The sequence below is a fragment of the Chaetodon trifascialis genome, chromosome 8, assembly GCF_039877785.1.
Source record: "Chaetodon trifascialis isolate fChaTrf1 chromosome 8, fChaTrf1.hap1, whole genome shotgun sequence".
NCBI lineage: Eukaryota > Metazoa > Chordata > Actinopteri > Chaetodontiformes > Chaetodontidae > Chaetodon > Chaetodon trifascialis.
In genome coordinates this window covers 7413955-7430966 of record NC_092063.1, presented here as the reverse complement: position 1 = coordinate 7430966, position 17012 = coordinate 7413955, and the positions used below count along the sequence as shown (strand labels likewise).

Sequence of the window (17012 nt, the reverse complement as noted above, 5' to 3'; positions counted from 1 at the left end):
CGTGCAGAGCGCTCAGGTCACAAATGTGGCTGTGTTTCACACTGTCAGCTACACAGTTAGCTTGTTCTTATAAACACAAGTTTGCAAAGCAACACATGAGCACAGATTTATCAAGAGGTCAAACATGTCCAGATGTCTGTCTGCCAGGAGCAGTGGTCATTAAAAAAAAGAGGAGGATAACTCTCCTGTGCATAGGGAATTGAATTTAGCACATCCTGTCTCATTTACTTATGCATGTCTGTATGCATGTATGAACAAAGGGTCAAAGTTCGTGTTCAGTGCTGAGTTGAATGCTAAATATAATATTGTACAGGATTTCTACCTTTAGGTCTGAAGCAGTCCATGTAGTTCTATCCTTTATAGTACAAAGGTGATTTATGATTTTTATAGACAATGGAGGAAGTTGTTCAAGTTACTTCCAGGCATTTCTGCATGTGAAGACACACCTCAATGTTGAGTAAAGTCACGTTTTCTCACCAAACACCTGATCAGTGAAATATAATCAAGTGTTAGGATGGGATGGAAGCGAGCAAACACGTGGCTCCTCGTGCGTTCAAGAGAAGGTGTGTGATAGTTCTGATGGAAAGAGTTATTATCCTGACACATAAGACGGCCGTCTCATTTCCAGCATGCCCACTGGCTCAGCCGACCAGCTGGGCTCCTCATTCTCTCCTCCATCAGTCCTCATTACTGACAAAAGCAGCAGAGCCAACTCATAGTGGCGCCTCACACTGTGGGCTCTATAAACTTGTCAGCTTGGCAACAGCATCCCATTGCTCACCGAGATGCTCCTTCATCCTGGCTGGGCATCAGCTGCTCCTTAGGCAGCCGGCCCGCTGAATGTAAGCGAGGGGCCACGGCGGCGGCCTCCTGAGCTGGAGACAGACTGTCTGGGAGCATGAGAGTGCAGCATGAACCATGATGACATCAACGGCGCTGCAATCAGAACGCTTGACAGCCCAGATCAAGCTGCACCTTGTCTGCTTGAACCCAGCAAACATCAATGAATGCTCTGCTCAGGTGAATGTCAGGTGAGCAGGTGAGAAAAGGTTCTGTCATTGAACCACGTTGAGAGTATTGTGCATTTTCTAAAGCATGTGATTTAATATTTGATACTGAATTATGACCTGAATCCAGCCAAAATAAATGCTTCCCATAATAAATTCTTGTAGCCGCTGAAAAACAAGTCAGACTCATGATAAAGAGAGGGGGGTCATTACAGGATTTCAGCTAATTGAACTTCAGACGAAGCTAATGGGATCATCTCACTGCTAATGGAGGCTGGCATCAACTGGATTAATGCACAAAGACACAAAGTTAAGCAGGAGTGCACAGTGAAAGACATGAGGAGGAAAGATCCTAAAAGTGAGGAAAGACGAGTCAGTCAGGAACATTTAGGTCAGTTAAGGTTAATTTGGACATCGCAGAAAAGAAGCGGGGAACTCACCATGTAGTGCAGGTCGTCGAAGCCGTTCAGGAGGAGTTTGCTCTCGTACTGCGGCAGCCCCACGTGCTCCAGCCAGTCTCCCACGGGCTGGTCCAGCAGCCGGCCTGCAGCACCTGCTGACAGGGGAAAGCGCTTCAGGAGGGAGAAACCTTTCAGGCGGTAGCAGCGGCACTCTGAGGATGAGACGTGGCATTGCCACATCATTCTCGGCCAGCAGAGCCGAGCGCACCAGCAACAGGACGGCGGGGGAGACAGTGTCCTCTGTGGACGGGGCGTCAGCTCCCGCAGGGCAGCGGGGGCTGAACCGCAGTCACCCAAGATGATTCGAGTACCCCTGACCTCAGGGGTGAACGGGATGATAGAAGAGATACGAGCTGGTGGACGACCAGCTAACATCCACACAAGTCCTAGCTGTGACAGTCAGCCGGGAAGCTGCCAAAAGCACATTTATAATCAACACGATGCTCGCTCCACTGCTGCAAACAATAAATAAACAGTTCACATCCAACTTGGACGAAAGTCAAAATGTCCTAAACGGGAGGCAACATTTTCTGTCCAAAAATAAAAGCTTGCAGCTGACGTCTTTAAGCTCTTATTTTGTAATGAAGGCAGACTCAGAGGGGTCAGTGAGGGGAGCAGCGGTTCATAACTGAGGGGTTTATTTCCAGGGAAGGTAATGGGCTTCAGCCACGTGGAAACTTCTTTGGAAACTTGCAGTCAAGAAGCAGGAGGCAGTTAATTACCAAACAGGCTCATCCCTGAGTCACAGACCCAACATAACCCACCACACAGAGCCCGGACAGGAATCTACCGTGAGAACATGGAAAGTGGCAGGACGGACAGCAACCTGCGACACGACGGTTATGAGCTGAGACTGACTGAAGGAAACAGCTGCACTGACGGCAGCCTGAACCCAGAGGAGCCTAACCTGCACAGGGACAGACGTCTGCCTCAACTCCTGCGACCATGCCGTCAAGTTTGAGCTCACTTTCAAAGCGAAAAACACATTTTTTACAATGGGAATCAGTTATTACACACTGGAGTCAACTTCAGCTTGTAATCTGATGACTGCATCCCAACCACAGGGAAAAGTTAACAAGCTCACAGGAAGGAGTCACACATCGGCTAGACTTGTTTTACCTCCTGCAGGACGCCGAAAGAAAGACAACTTACAATAACAAACATAACCAGAAATCATTGAGTAAAATGCACATTTTAAAGCTTCTTTTCCCTCGTCAGCGCTCTCATCGTCTACCGATCCTGTCTTAGAGGAGATTCCCGTGTCATAAATCCCATTTTGGTCACTCCAGAAGCTTGGAAATGTGTCAAAGAAAAAACAAAAATCCTCATCAAGGATCCAATCAGCTCCTTCTCAGAGCACTTCAGTAACAGCTGGCCCCCAGGATGAACTCCTCTGCAGACCCGAGAGTGCTGACACGGTCTGCAAGATGCTTCCAGCTGCAGCCACTGTAGGCTGAGGAGCGGACCACCCTAATCCTACTGATGCCGAGGTGGCGTCCTTCTATTGTCCTGGCTGTTCACAATTCTGCTGCCTGCAATTCCTCTCTCTCTCTTACTCACTCGCTCGCTCTCTCTCTCTCTCCCCTCGTTGCATGGGCTTCTCCACTCCTCCCTCCCCTCCCTCTCTCTCTCTCTCTGAAGCACTGCAGGTGGCTGCTCTTTGTCAGCTACAGACCTCCCACCCCTCATTACTTGCATTTGCTCTGCAGTTTCTGCAGCTTCTGTCTTTTAGTCTTTTCTTTTCTCACAGTTTTCTTCGCCCTCCTCCGCCGCGCTCCTTTCACTCTGATGTAGAAGTCGATCACTGGAGAGGAGAAAAGTAGAAGAGACTGCAGGCGCGGGGCCAATCAGCTGGAGACATCACTGCTCCCCAGTCAACACTGAGAGGAGGAATCAGACTGAATTGGGGGTGGGGGGGTGGGAGGAGTGATGTGGCTGCTCACATCTCCAGCGAGTCCCTTGATGGCCTCCTGACAGCAGCCTCATTGAGACAGAGCTGCGGGCGCGGCAGCTAGAGCATGTTCAGCCCGGGCTCGCCAGTGATGGGGCGCTAACTACTTTACTGCAGTGGTCTCGGCTTTCCTCAAGTCTACAAAGCAAACTGAGCTCATCCCCTGACATGCGTGCTGGTTAATATTTAAACAGCTCACTCCAGTGCAGGGCATAACAAACACGAGGGGTAGAATAAGAAGACGGACAACTTTGTGCACAGGCGTGCTGTGGTGGATCCGCTGCATTGCTCAGATGTATGTAAGTGCGGCTTCGGCAAAGTGTAAACTGAAGGCGAATGTTGAATAATGTGAAAGCTGAAGGGAAGGAGTCGATTCTTTGGGTTTGCTGCTACAGTCCCAGGGCACCATCCATCAACCCCGACGACAGGCTTTTGAAAAGCCTAAAGAATAACAGGAGAGCAGGTACACAGTCCTTAACACAAAGACGTTACATTACCGAGAGAGGAGCTAGACCGAATAAGGCGGGTTTAGGGACCTGCACTTGGCCCCTTCGGCTTAAAAACAAGCTGGTTTGTGTCACACTTGAGAGCAACCACTGCTTTGAAATAAGGACGAGCACAATGAATCCAGTGGGTACCCTTTCTATTTTCTAAAGCTATTCAAAAGCATGGTCTCCCCTTTTCTCTGCAGCTGCTAATGTCGCTTCCTCTCCTCATCTGCTCTATTAAAACAGGCCAACTGTCTACCCACATTATACCTTTGTACCTAATTCTCTGTTGTTAACTGAATCGCATTTGTTTTCAGGTGGCTCCTCCATTGACCGTGTCTCCCAAGCGCCGGTTTGATTTCCCTTGATGGCACCAATACAGATCAAATAACGTGAAGGATGATTACAAGTTAAATCCGAGCGGGTACGGCGTGCAGCACAGAGCTTGAGGTGCGGCTCCACAAAACCTTCCTGTGACAGCAAACGCATGTGCATCATAGACTTGATCAAAGGTTCAGAGGAAATGCAGGCAGGAAATACATTGTAAATCTGCCAAGTGAAATCTGTACCTACAGCCAAATGTATAATTTAGGGTTTTTACATTCAAACCTCGAGGGCTTGCAGTAAGATTCACAGGAGATAAATAAAGCAGCAGTGGTGAAATTTATTACAGAGGTGAGTAAAACCAGATAGAAATCAGCACTAAGAGCAAAAGAAAAATGACCGACTTCACTCTTCTTCCCCTCAAACTTTCAGCTTTCATCGATAATTCATGTCTGAATTTGAAATAACACACTCAGCTTCGAGGTGTTGAGGCCAAACTTAACAGCGTGCAGAGGCATCGCTCGATGGTACTCTACCTGGCGTGGCGTATTGCTGATCTCTGGAGAAATCGATGCCGGCGCCGATCAGCGTCATGATCTTCTCGATCTGAGGGCAGGAGCAGAAGGAAGAGATAAGAACCTGAAGGAGCCGTCGTAGCTCGTCCTCCACCTCTCACCAGCAAACGTACAGAGTGAACGGCCCCCCGCCTTAAACAGCAAAGCACCAAACGTTACAGTCACCCTGCAAAAGCAAACGGCGGCATTAAGGGCACCTTTAGTGAAAGAACAGTCAGTCAAAGTGGCTTTAAGACATAAATAAAAACTTTGAAGGGCGTCTTAGAAGCAGCTGTACCATGGTTGATTGCCTTTATATCTCATTTATGGCCACAGCATTACAGTCATTTCTGTTGGCTCTTGGCTGCAGGTAGCTGGGTCTCATTTACTGCCTGCAGCCTAAACAATGCTGATTTACACAGACATCCCCGCCTTTCAATCCGAAGCGAGTAATCACAGAAAAAAAGTTTTGTCGGGGCATTCGAGCAAAGAGAAAAAGATACGGAAACAATGTAAGCTGGTGCATTTACATTTACCCAGTGATTGATCTGATAACATTGACCTATTGTTTCAAGGCACCTGAGGCTCTTAGGACGAAGCAGAAGGAGGTAAATACACAGAGAGCCCGAGAAGAAAGAGCAATAACTAAAACCAAAATGAAGCCCACGTCCCCATGATTTCGTGCAGTAGCCTCATGCATCTCCGCAGAATGCATGTGAGCATAAAGAGCTTGCCGTCTCCAAGCACAGTCACCATATCTACATGTCATACATGTGGACGTACACGATCAGAACACTGTAATTTCCTCCAAATGCATTCATAAAGTCGCTGAGGCAGCAGACGACTACTGAGCCGCTATATTACACCTATAACAGGCTGCCCCTTTCAACCAATCCAGAGTATGCATGGACATCAGGAGCGGCGAAAATGAGAAGGCAGAGGCTGACAGTGCTGCTGTCACACCTGTCAGGTACTGTCACTCCAGCTCTAGTTATCTTTATTGTGCCTTCTTGGAAATATTTTATCTGAAAGCGAATGTTCCACCACTGGCTGCTCCTCGAAAAGCCTCCAGACGGGTTATACAATATGTCCCCGTTAGTATAATTATTTAAAAGGCAATAAAGTGCCATCAGGAGACCAAAGGCTACATTTGTTAGGTTCTCATCATCAGTCTCTACGTGGATGTTCAGCAGTGAAAATGGTACGTAGTTGAAATATGATGCATCTATTTAAATGTGCTGCTGTCAGGCTGGATTGTTAATAGTAAATTAAAGTTTCTAGACTTGCTTCGAGGGAGAAATGAATAATCACTGAGATTATATCATTCCAAAAGCATTCGTGAAGCCTGAAAGGATCCCATCTACTTCTACAAAGAACGCCCCAGGAGAGGACAGAGCTAAACCCCCCAAAAAGGACTGGGAGATGTTTAGATGAAGGTAGACGTCTTACTCTGTCAAAGGAATTAGATCTTCGCTGTTTTGTGGTGGAAGAAGTCGTCGGTTTCTGCTAAGAGAAAATTCAGGGTTTTGTTTGGTTGTCCTTCTGAACTCCCTACCTGCACCGTGCCAGCTGAGGACTTTAATCATCCCGTTTCACACACAGTTCCTCGACACAGTGGGTACAGAAAACATTAAACTGAACGGAAGTGAAACATTTCGAATGCAAAGCTGTGCATGACTCGTGAGTCAGCAGTGTGTGAAGAGGATGGAGGATCCATCAGAGGAGCCTGAAGACGCCACTCTGCGCTGCAGCGTGCAACTTAATACATCACCCTTTTACACACACACTTAGTTTCATGTTCCACATTAGCCCTCAGCACCTCGGAGGAAAGACGCCTATTTTCTTGCGAGGAAAGGAGGAGAGTGGAGGTGTGAGACGAAGGAAGGGCAGCGGAGGGAAAACATTATTTTAGTTATCCATCTGCCTGATGTTACTTCTCCACACTGCTGATTAAAATACAGCATATTGACCAGATGGCATATTAGTCACACAAGCTGGACAAATAACCTCCATCAATCAGCACCACATGTTCACTACATCAGTCATTAAACATGGATGTTGATTGACAGCATCTCTCCTACCTGAGCAAAGACCCCCATGAGTCAGCAAAAATAGGCGGCTGCTGTTTGTACGAGCGTCTCTGCGCGTGTCAAAGGATGGTCCACAAAATAAGTATTAGCATTTCCTATTGCAGGTGCAGATAATCACAAAGTAAGCACCTGAGGTGTTGTTGTGTCATGTTTTTTCCACAGTCAGACTTGTTTATTGTACTAATGACACCATACTATAAAACCAGGCAGCTGGAGGGTAAACAGCTGGATGAGGCTGGGCTCCAACATTTGAGGAAAAATGAGTGACGCTCTTAATTTGGGACTGCAGGAGGTTACCAGCTCTGACTTCCTTTCAACCTTCCCACCAAATTAAAGGAACAATTCCACATTTTGGGAAATGTGTCCTTCCACAGTCTTACATTCCTCTTGAGAGTTAGATAAGGAGATGGATACCACTCTTACACATGTGCAGGACATATGAAGCTAATCCCATTAGCCAGTTATCTTAGCTTAGCACAAAGACTGGAGAAAGGAGAAAACACCTAGCCAAGCTCAGTCGAAAGGCAGCAAAATCTGCTTGCCAGCACCACGAAGGCTCGGTTATTAACACGTTACTTCAGATTAAACAAACAAGATACAAACACATCAATTAGTGGGCTTTAAACGTGGACAGAGCCAGGCTAGCCACTTCCTTCTGTTTCCAGTCTTTATGCAACACTAAACTTGGCTGTCTGCAGGTTCATATTTATTAGACAGACATGAGAGTGATATCGATCTTCTCTGTGAATTCTCAGCAAGACAGTCAATAAGAAAATTTACCAAAAGGTCGTCATTCCTTTAAACCTAAAAACACTGTTTGTTTGGTTTTTGGCTACCTGACAGTACTGATGTGTTATGACCTTTTCGGTTGACTTAGAGAAGTTGCTAGCAAACAGTTGCTTATTTACACATCTAGCAGTCACGTAGCAACATCGCAATTCTTTTGGAGTCATGTTTCTGGCCACCTGACGAACTCAAGTTTCATATTAATTTCCTTTTAGCTCTGATTTTGTTCTCCTCCAACTCGTGAAAGAAATGTTTGCCCCTGACAAACGCTTCACTGCGTTCACCAGCTTAGTCGCTAACTGTGTCTGCCTGCCTTGTGTTTCTGAGCAAGTAGTGTGCAATGTGTTTTTTTCACTAAATCTGCCCCATGACAGTCAACGAAGTTTTCATTGGTTGGTTTGGGAGTGCGTCTTGTCATTTGGACGAGGACAAATGACAAAACCGAGGAGATTTACTGCAGCGCCGACCAGGACGACGAGGACTGGGCGGGTTCAGGCGGGGACAGGAGAGGAGAGAGTGTGTAGGGAGTTAATTTGTAAGTATACATCACTCATCGTGTTGATGAGCCCACAAGTGTGTGTTTTTGGTCGCTGATATTCCTCCAGCAGAGCCTCACTGGCTGCTGCAGGTGTGTTCAGCTCAACATCTTTTCTCTGTCCTGAATACATTAGAGTCTCGACATGTCAAGTTTATGTTGTTCCAGTAATAGCCTAAATTATGAGGCCTCAGCAGGACGTAGCCAATTGGAAAGCTGCTGAACAGCGCTGTTAATCGGGGGTGCAATATGTAAAGTCACTCACACACACACACACACACACACACACACACACACACACACACACACACACACACACACACACACACACACAGGGGGACGGGGTAGTGCTCCCTCCTCATAAAGAGGCCGAGGTCTGTCCTGAAGGGAGGATAATGCTCCCATCAGTGGCATCACTCTTCCATAATGAGCAGAATGGGGACAATAAGGAGCTGTGATCTCGCTCAGACATGCCATCCAGCTGTCAAGTTATTTCTTCAGCAACTTTCTGAATGCATCGAACTGCCTTGAATTCGAAGAAATCACTCAGAATGACTGTCTGAAACACACTGCAGGTGAGGACAGCGTACCGAGCTTTCCGTTTAAACACAATGCAAGTATGAGAATGGATGCTAGAACAAAAACACACACGGCTGCTTGCAGTCTCGGTGCATCGGCTTCACTTGTCCAGTCTCATAAAAAAGGGAATACTAGCTGGTCCAATGAGATTTAAAAGCAGCTACCGTGAAAGGCAGGTGTGATACAGCGTTGGAGCTGGGTAAATATATCCTTATCAGGGGACACGGCCCAGTGATTTCCTCAAGGTAAAACACATCCACCACAAGAAAAAGCCTCCAGATTTCATGGCCAAGCACTAAGAAGCTCTGTGCCGTGAGAATTAATAGAGGAGAGAGAGAGGGATGTGTTTTTGTGCAGCAGGATGAAATCAATACAAGAGACCTGAAATGGAGAGGCGTCCATTGTGAGCGGGACTCGCTATGAGCGAGGAGATACAATGAGGAGGGGTCAGAAGTCAGCGGCGAGGTGGAGGGTCAACAGCTGAAGAGCTAGCAGTGAGGAGAGATGGTCAGGGGGCGATTAAAGAGCCATGAACCCATTTATCATGCTTCTCACAGCTGGGCTGCCGCTCCAGGATGACCGAGCAGAATAACTCCACTGCTATTTCTCAGTGATCTGAAAACATAAAGTGTTCTTTCTTTATCGGCCTTGAGAATCTCGAACACTATGCAACTGAAGCGGGGGGGCTAAAGGATGCCTGGCAGCGCTCGTTCGGGGTGAAAACAAAAGGCTGCTGCAGAGAGAGTGTGCCCAGACCACCGGCCTCAAATTGGCGAGCTGGCACCAAAACAAGGGCTGGATGAAAACTGTGGACTAGTGAATGGCATCAAGGGGAACACAAGCACACCAGCGTCTAAAGCAGGTGCCAACACCTCAATGCCACTGTGGGGCAAAGCACTGTCAGCACTCCCATCAACATCCTCCTGAAATAGCCCAATGTCACGCTTGTGTCTGTAGGAACGATGTCCTTTCACACAACTTCAAAACTTTGCAAACTCGTCCCCAAAGGATGCAGAAATACATAAACATGCATACACCTTCCAGTGAGTTTAAACTGGTTGGACTTGAAACAGAAAGGGCATCCCTTCTCTCCAGTGACAAGACTGGAGGAACATTAAGTAGTGGCTGCATGTCTCAGCCCCCCGTGGCTCCCCTGGTGGGGATTAGAGAATAGATTTCCCCTGCGGGTTGCGCCGGGGCCGCGACACACACCCACAGTTTGGTTTGATCTCAGCAGGTGAAAAACATGAGACTTCTCCCCGACAAACACTGAGGCCACTTGTCTCCTCACAGAAAATAAAAGCAGTGCCAAATCTGCTGCGAGTACAAGAACATGGCCATATAAGAGGGCCACAAAGAACAAAGACATGCTGCATGACGTGCCCGTAGAGTTTCAAATGCCACAGAGGATTAACTTTTTACACACTCAGAAGCAGAAGGACAACATTGAGGGAGAGGCTCGAGCTTTTCCTCATTCCACCGTGCCGTATTTAGCAAATAAAGCAATGCGCTTACCGATCGAACAGGCTTTACAGGAAATATAATATCCAAAGAAATGCTAGAAAGCCTCAGATATTTTCCCGTTCAATTCATTCATGGCAGGTAGACAAGATTAATGAACCTCCGGTAGGAGCTGCTGCCTGTAAGGGAATCAATACTCACAAAAGCTGGTTTCATGGCAGCTACTGGATCTGTGGAGTGCGAATCGAAAATGAAGTTAGAAGTGAAATGGGGCTGAGGATGGCGGCCCTCTCCTTCTGTCTACAGCTCTCTGTCTCGCTCTCTCTCCTCCCATCTGTGGAGCTCAGCTTGCTGGCCCACACAATGTGCCCCCTGGATTGTCATCTTCAGTCTGATCCCAAGGACCAAGACCAACCCGCATTAGCATGCGCTTTACACACCAGCACACACCCCGCGCGTAGAGCACAAAACACACACACACACACACACTCAGAGCTCCTTAAATGGAGAGATGCATAGGCCAAGACCTCATGCAAGTCAAATCTCCTTGTCGTGAAACCAGAGGCAGTGTATCCATGGGTGTGCGCAGCTCATGTGATGAAAGGGGTGGGTGGGCGAAGGAGCAAGACAGATATAGAAAGGAAAGGGACGAGGGTGTGAGAACGGGAATATTTAGCGAACCAGATTTAAAGAAGAAAAAGATGTTTTTTAAAGGGGTGTGTGTGTGTGTGTGTGTGTGTGTGTGTGTGTGTGTGTGTGTGTGTGTGTGTGTGTGTGTGTGTGTGTGTGTGAATGCTCTGGGGGGTGGGTTTGGTAATGTCCTGGGACCCCTCGTCCAAATGCTGTCACACAGCTCAGTAGAGTATTCCAGAGCAGCCAGTCGTGACCGGCGAGACGGCTGCGCCTCACAGAGAGCAACGGCCAAAGGAAACGGCGTGGAAGGAGCAACACGGGCCCAGGAGAGCGAACAGAAGAGGGAGTCTTCAATTTTCAGGACACTCCCAACATCATTAAGGAAAAGTGCAGGCTGGGTTACGCCCAATCAAACTTTAACGACTCTCCCCCCGCACACTCCCTCTCATTCGCTATGCACTTTACATCGGCGGTGTGAACATTTCCATTTCAAGCAAACGCAGGCTTATTCCCTGAAAGGAAGAGGAGACGAAAGACGCGCGGCTCTTCCCTCTGCTTTCAGCACACAACTCCCAGGCATCGGAATCACTATTCAAGTGAGAAGTAATGGGCTTCCGAGTTCATTAACATTAACCGCGGCTCCTAAATTGGACAAAAGAAATTGCCTTTCAGAAGTAATATCTCCTTCAAGGATTCTAACAGGCCGCCAGCCGAGGCTTCTAATAAACATCCCATCACTTTCAGCTGAATCAAAAATACTTAATCGCATTTTGGAAATAGTGTCAGAAATGCTACATCATGCGATCGCTGCTGCCGTTGCGGCCTGCCAGCTGTGGTGCCTTTTGTATATCGCTGCTTTCGCATTAGGGATTCACTCGGGCTGCCGTGCGTGAATGTGAGATCTGCTGGTCTACTCGGCCTGACAGGGAGCATGATGAGGAACCTGCACACACATGAGCTCCATCAGGTCGTGATTTGCAGCCTCCTCTGGGGGAGAATCACAATTTATTCTGTGCTGACAGACGGGGCGAAATCACACCTCTTCAAGGTCAAAGGCACTGTTTGTAATATCCCAAAACAATTTCATCTGCGGCCGACAGACTGGGAGTAAATAAAACGAGCTCCCTTGGGGCGAATGAATAATTAAGGATGAATTGTGATGCTCTTTGCCAGAAGCCTACTTTGGGACTTCAGAACTTAAATCCGGCCAGTTCACTCGGTAACAGGCGCGCTAGTATGGTGCACATACAGTAAATGAGGCCATCGCCTGAAGTGTATCTCCTTTTCACTGACAAGATCTCCTCTTCCGTTCGGGGCCAATAATACAGCCTGCTCTGCTGCCTCATGGGAGGGCATGCTTGTGCCTCCTCCTCCGCCGCCTTTTTTCTTATACAGCCAGATCAATTCTCAAGCTCAGTCTATTCGGTTCATCTGTGCAGACGCCCCCAGGAGAAGACAACAGAAGAGCTACAGGATTATTAGTGCCTGCTGAGGGCATCGGGGAAGAGCGGCAAGCTCCAATAAGCGAATAATGTCATGCCTGCCTTAATCCTGTCATGCTCTCAGAGGCCACATCCCTCAGATACAGTCTGAGGAGGTGAGGTGTTCCTTAAACTGGATAATTAGACTGCGCAGCGCCCTGCCTGCGACCAGAAAGTCTGAAAGGGGAATTACAAGATTCAAGCACACCAAATGTTCCCCTTTACTGACCTTATCACCCACACTGCTCTGCAGAGGGATGGCGACGCAGCAACTTTCCTCTGCCTCTATTATATCATGAGAGCTGAAAGCCTTTGGATTTTTTGAGCAATGAATAATAAACAATGTTAAAATAAGACCACGCTTTGAGTTTTGATTCAAATACCATTAACTCAAGCAGGCCAATATCAGCTTATTGTAAATAAATCAGCTGGTGTTCAACCAGGTCTGAGGTCATTTAGAGACGGCGTCATCATTCCATAGTTTGTCCACCAGAGAGCACTGACATGTTGTAAAGCTGGAAAACTATCAGCTCAGTGTGCGTCTTGGCCTCAAGTATTTGTTTGTATGACTGATACCAATCACTGTCAGACAACTTTTTCTTACTGGTTGGGCTACAACTTGTTGATAAAATCATCATTCACAAAATTTAACTGACAGATCCGCAATTGAAAGCATATATGTGATGCCTGTATATAATACTTAGTTGCAGCCCTGAGGACTATGCTCTAACATAATGCAGAGTACTTGAAACAGGACGATACTACTACAGCCTGACTGATGTTGATATAATGGCATATTAGTTATTGTTTATTTTCTTCACAAAACCCCTAATCTGAATAAAAACTGTTGATAAAGTCCCTTAAATCTGAGAAATGTACTGGATAAAACACCATTATATTGATACATACATCTATATAACTGCCATGAGCCAACATTGGCTGACATATCTAATTACTACAGCGTCCAGGAATCACAGAATAATTGCTATTTGCTAAAAACTCTAGCTCAAACTCTGGCATCGCTTTGCACTGCTCACTACAGCTGTGGTCCAGATGAAGTACTGAAGGTCAGTTTTTGTTTTTGATTTGTAGTAACTTTAGTAAAATACTACCTTCAATATGCAATGAGTGTTCCCTTGGCACGCTTTGACGAAACTATAAACTAAAGTTATGTTTGCTAACGTCTGGCAGCGCTGAAGCAGATCAAGGCGAAACCCTCCGCTGTGGCGCTCACGGCTATAAAACCCCAAAGACAAGGTTACGCAGGCTGTTCACAAGAAAGAAGGAGCCACGCTGCCAAGGTGCAGCGCTCTGCCTTCAGGCCACACAGGCCTTTTGAACTTTGCTGAGCTCCTGTTAGAGGCCTTGTGTACAGGTCCCTGCCCAGCTGAGGGTTTTCAGAGTATTTCCAGACACAACAAACATCAGGCCAATTTGCTGTCATGCATAAACGCCCCTCAAAGACATTCTCCTCCACTACGGTCTATAAAGCTCCGTCAGTGAGCGCAGGACTGCGGCAACATCAACTCAACAGCTGGCGCCGTTTACGGCCGCACGTCACTGACATAGATAATACAGTCACACTTTGACAGCAGAGACAGGCAGATGAGCTAATTAGAGAAAAGCTCTAACAACAATGGCTGGTGAGGAGGTCATAATCATTACACGGCAATGCAAAATGCTGCAACAGTGATGCATGATTCAGGTTTAGTTGTGCAGAACTGCTCAGATTCTGCAAAAAAATAGTCTTAAAGGCTAGAAAATCTCAGCACAGTCTAATAATTATCAGTGGAAAGTCAACAATGGATCAAACCTGTGCACAGATGTTTTGCATTTCATTCACTTTCCCAACACAGAGTAACAGCATCCCCCAACCGAACGACCAACCAACCAACCAACCAACCAACCAACCAACCTGCCTCCTAATACTGGAGAGGTTAGCAAGGTGAGCGGACGACCACCGGCACACAAACCATGGCCAAGATATCGACTTCAAAGCCGCCATCAGCTCAGCTCACCGGGGCTGTTCTGATAGGGTGGTGTAAGAGGAACGCCAGGCAGCAATATGATCTCCTCGCCGAGGAGGGGAAGCATTAGCGGTGCTATCTGAGCCCGTGCTTTGCTCCATCTGGCATCATAAACGCAACGTGTAAATCGCATCTCGTGGACTCGCGGCAGTGGAGCAAAAGTTGTGAGATGCATGTTCTCAACGACAGAAACGGAGCAGAATACCAACAAAGCCAGGGAGCGTGGCCGAGATGCTAGCGGATAGCTTATGCTAACGCTTGATTGAGAAGCTTGGAGGATATCATTAATCCTACTAACAATAAGAGGATTGTTGTGGGAAAAGAGCAGAAAGAGGAAATCATGTTAATTGCTCAGACTTGTGTGAATATACCTCTTCTGATTCATGATCAGACATTCGGACCTAATAATGTGATGCACGCAGCATAGTTTAAGAAGAAGAAGAAGAAGAAGACGAAAGGGGATTTCTGTGAGAACTTCTCCTTCAGTGGTGTGTTTCGTGATGCCTTCACATAAACTCAGGTTGGTTTCTGAAGCCTCTGCAAGAGACGGAGACAACAGCTGAAGTGAGACAGATCTGCAGCGTTTACGTTTTCCCGAATCTCAATTTCCAAATCTCCGTCTCTTGTCTTACTCTCCCGGCTCCTCGGCTGTTTTATCCCCATCCTCTTGTCTCCTCTAATCTCTCCTCTCCGTGGCTCCGCTCGGCTCTTTATCTACGTCCCAGACAAAGCATTAAAGCGCTGAATGGAGGGGTATATTTAGCTTTGAATATCCGCCGTGATAACGAACACAAGACAGGATTGAGGAAATAAAAATACACCCGTTTAAGGCCAGGGGAAATTTTCAATTTTTTGGGAGAACATAAGCCGCAAAATGAAAATTCTGAAGAAATGAACTGTACTAATTTAAATACCTGGACTGTGTACACGTGCAAACATGTTTTCCGTCGCTGTCATTGAGCTGCAGGTAGCACAGTGCCAACAGGTGAGCTGACTGCAGTCAACAGAACTGTTTACAGTAGATACTGAGGTTTCCATTGGATCAATTTCCTAGCTGTGGACAAATGTCTTTTGGCTGCAGGACAAGCTCACTTAGGCCTAACAAAGAAGACACAAGGGGAATCTCAGACAACGACTCGTATTTGGATTGATGCTTGAACTCGACTGTTGAAATAAGAGATTTAATATCTGCGTCCATGAATTGGTGTATTACTGCAGCCAGGCTTCATAAAATGTGTGTGCTCCACATATCGCTGGCTTGCTCCCCGTGGCTCTTCATGACACATTTTTAGAAAAAATCCGCTCACTACATTCAGTTTCAATATTCTTTCATGTGCTTCAGAATCGTATCTCCGGCATATTCATCTGGTGTCAAGTTTTTCAGAAAAGTTTTATAAAACTCTTTTTCTGTGCGCCGATGAAACATTTTGCTGTTAAATCATTGAAAAACTGCTGCATTTGAACACATTAAACGCCTTTAAGAAACGTTCACATTAGTCAGTAATGAGCTGTAGTCTTCAGAGCCCGACCGATGCTTTCACTTCACTGGGAATTTAACGATTCTAAATTACCTCGAGCACCTTTATTTCTGCATTATGTTTGGTAAAACCAAAAAGGTTTTCATATCAGTGAGACCGAACACTTACCTCGTCCCATTCTGAGGTGAAAGAGGGAGATTTCTCCAGCCTCTTCTTGCCAGTGCTACAGTTAGACACAGACTCGCTACGGTTTCCCAGTCCTCCTTCCTCCTCACTAGGAGGCGACACGAGCAAGTCGGAGTCGGACTTGGAGAGGCTGCGTGCCAGCTTCAGGTCCCCGGGAGGGCGCATCCGAGCGGCAGCCCCTGCCCCGGCCCCTGAGTCCCTGGGCTCCTTGTTCACAGTTGCGTAAATTGCTTTTGGGTCACAGTCTGTCAGGATGGCGGCCATGCTGGGACGGCTAGGTGGCGGCGCAGCAGCTGCTGCTTCCTGCTTCGCTTTAGTGGATTTTTTGGGTTCTGGCTGGCCCTGGCTGGATGGCTGAACACCTGGAAGCCTGAAGGGCTCCTCGCGGCAGTCGAAGACGGGGGAGGATCCGTGCAGGAGGCCGGTGAACTGCTCCGGCACACCTGCTCCTTGATCCTGGGAGTTGTCTACAGAAAGAGAGAAAGAACGGACAAAGTCAGCGAAGAAAGAGTCGCATGTGAGGGCTGGAGAGTGGACCTCTAACTGAGGGGCAGATCCTGAGAGCAGGGCTAATAAGAAACCGCCCACATGAGCCCAGAAACAGATCTGTAATTGTTTCCTACCAGGAGTGACGGAGAGAAAAAGAGAAGGCGTATGTTGGCTGGAGAAATAACAGAATTCCAAACCCAGCTTGCAGCCGTCTCACGACTATCTGCCGGAGCCTGACTGGCTGCGTTTTCTAACAGGCAGCTGAAACTCGTCATCTTCGTCACTGGCTTAACTCACAGGCCCACTTGTCTGTTTGGGCCGTTTTCCCTCAAACTGACATAACACTAAGAGTTGCCCCAAGCAACCGAACAACAGTTCAGACGCCAACCACAGGACGGAAAAAACCCGCCAGAACACACAACAGAAAAATAACAAGAGGAGTGAAACTTACATCGTCTGCCTTCTCCAACGAAAACAACTCC

At 47.2% G+C, this 17012-nt stretch overlaps 1 protein-coding gene across 1 annotated transcript in view; it reads right to left on the bottom strand.

Moving 5' to 3' along the window:
* The window catches only part of LOC139335744 (ankyrin repeat and SAM domain-containing protein 1A), a 66264-nt gene that overhangs the window by 17143 nt on the left and 32109 nt on the right, over positions 1-17012 (bottom strand). The window contains exons 15-18 of the mRNA XM_070969510.1: positions 16024-16508; positions 6235-6291; positions 4768-4837; positions 1448-1563 (exon numbers count right to left, since the gene is read on the bottom strand). Of these exons, the coding sequence (XP_070825611.1) occupies positions 1448-1563; positions 4768-4837; positions 6235-6291; positions 16024-16508 (728 nt within the window). The remainder of the gene's footprint in view (positions 1-1447; positions 1564-4767; positions 4838-6234; positions 6292-16023; positions 16509-17012) is intronic.